We start from the raw sequence: 1,985 nt of genomic DNA on the forward strand, positions 1-1,985 counted from the left end.
CGGTTTCAATATCAGGAATGGTTAATTTTTTAATGCTGTTCAATTAAAAACAATCTTTTCTTTCGACCTGAATTATCTTATTGAAAGTATAATTGTTCTTTAAAATACACCTGTAATGGTCCCCTTTACCCACATATGAGTTTGATGACCTCCTAATGGGTTTTCAGGGGTAGTTGGCTACAGCCAGGTTTCCTTGACTGCATACAACCTGATTTTACAGCCCTGAGTTTTCAAGTATGTTTAAATAGGTAAGAGAAAAAAAAAAGAGTACTTGCCTCAGGAGGGGGAAGCCTCTGGATCCTTTTTTTTCTTACAGATTTACTATAAAGGAATACTGTATGCGGGGGAAAATGAGTTGAACTTACCCGGGGCTTCTTCTAATGTTTCCCCGCAGACATCCTGCACCCACGCAGCCACTCACTGATGCTCCGGCCCCGCCTCCAGTTCACTTCTGGAATCTCAGAATTTAAAGTCTGAAAACCACTGCGCCTGTGTTGCCGTGTCCCCCGCTCCCACTGACGTCACCAGGAGCGTACTGTGCAGGCCCAGTGCGCTCCAGGTGACGTCAGCCGGAGTGAGGGCACAGCAACACAGGCACAGTGGTTTTTTAGACTTTAAAGTCTGAAATTCCAGAATTGAACCGGAGGCGGGGCCGGAGCATCAGTGAGTGGCTGCGCGGGCACAGGATGTCTGCGGGGGACCATTAGAAGAAGCCCGGGGTAAGTTCAACTCCTTTTCACCCGACCCTCCCCCCACCCCCCTTACAATATTCCTTTAAAGCCTTACAGTTGCAAAGGAGAACCCTGGCTAACTCCTAAGTAGGATTGGTACTACTCGTGCTTGATGATTATTCCATTATGTTTAATGTCACATCAGGTACAATTTAATGTGCAAATATACTGGTAACTCTTTAGTTCCTAAAGTACTAAGTATGATATTTATTTTGTGTATGTTTCTAGGATGGATGTTGAAAAGGGCAAAATAGAAGATACAGGAGGAAGTGGTGGATCATACTCTATCAAGACACAATTTAACTCTGAGGAGCAGTGGACGAAGGCCCTGAAGTTCATGCTGACTAATCTGAAGTGGGGGCTGGCATGGTTTCCTCACAGTTCTACAACAAATGACACTGGGAGAATGTTGGCTAGGCTGCAGCTCACGTTGCATTGACACTTGGCATTTGAAGCTAAAGGGGGAGCCCGTACCTTATGGCTGTATCTGAAGTCCAACCACGTCAACTCGCATCTGGGGCTGGCTCTGGAGATTGCTAAAGCAGCTTTCCTCCTTCTCAAATGTCACATGTGTGTCAGCTTGCTGCTGTGGTGGCCATTTTGTGTCAGAGGATGACTATTGCACTGCAGGAATGAGACTGACCCATAGTATGTAAGATGCGTACAGTAGTTCTTTACATTTTAATGAAAGTATGGCAATGAGGACTGCTATTTCGAGTTATGCAATGAAATATGTTGTAGCAACCTAGAGACACTTGTATTATGTTTTTCTCTGGCTGCCTATATAGTATCTCTCCTCTACCACATGGAAGACTGATGGGGCGGAGCTAGTTTATTTTCTGCACAGCTGCATCTTACTTTAACCTCAAGCAATAGGCGGCATCAAGGACTGAAAGTGTTATGAATTCATTGTTTGAAAGTAATACAGAAATGTTATTTGTAATGTATATTTTCAGCATCTCTGCACTGATGACCTAAAACACTGAAATAAATAATATTTTGTAACCAGCATAGATGCTGCTATTTTCCCTATCTATCTTTATGACTGTTCCCTTCTTACCCCTTTCAGCATAGTTATTATAGTTATTTTCCTCACCTATTCCCATAAAAAGGTCACTGAGAACATGAGGGAAGAGGGATCTCTTAAACAGACGCGGACCTACCATGAAGCCTCCTGATTCAGGCGGCAAAACATAAAGGGTGGCATTTGGACAGTTTGCGCCACCAGCGTCCTCTCTGCTCTTCCGCCCACCT

General features: G+C 44.1%; 1 protein-coding gene across 1 annotated transcript in view; it reads left to right on the plus strand.

The window, feature by feature from the left end:
* The window catches only part of BECN1 (beclin 1), a 38,959-nt gene extending 37,217 nt beyond the window's left edge, over positions 1-1,742 (plus strand). The window contains 2 exon segments of the mRNA XM_068263717.1: positions 960-1,099; positions 1,102-1,742. Coding sequence (XP_068119818.1) covers positions 960-1,099; positions 1,102-1,127 — 166 coding nt within the window. The 3' untranslated portion in view covers positions 1,128-1,742.
* The last annotated feature ends 243 nt before the right edge of the window (positions 1,743-1,985 follow it).

The sequence above is a fragment of the Hyperolius riggenbachi genome, chromosome 12 (assembly GCF_040937935.1).
Source record: "Hyperolius riggenbachi isolate aHypRig1 chromosome 12, aHypRig1.pri, whole genome shotgun sequence".
Classification (NCBI taxonomy): Eukaryota; Metazoa; Chordata; class Amphibia; order Anura; family Hyperoliidae; genus Hyperolius; species Hyperolius riggenbachi.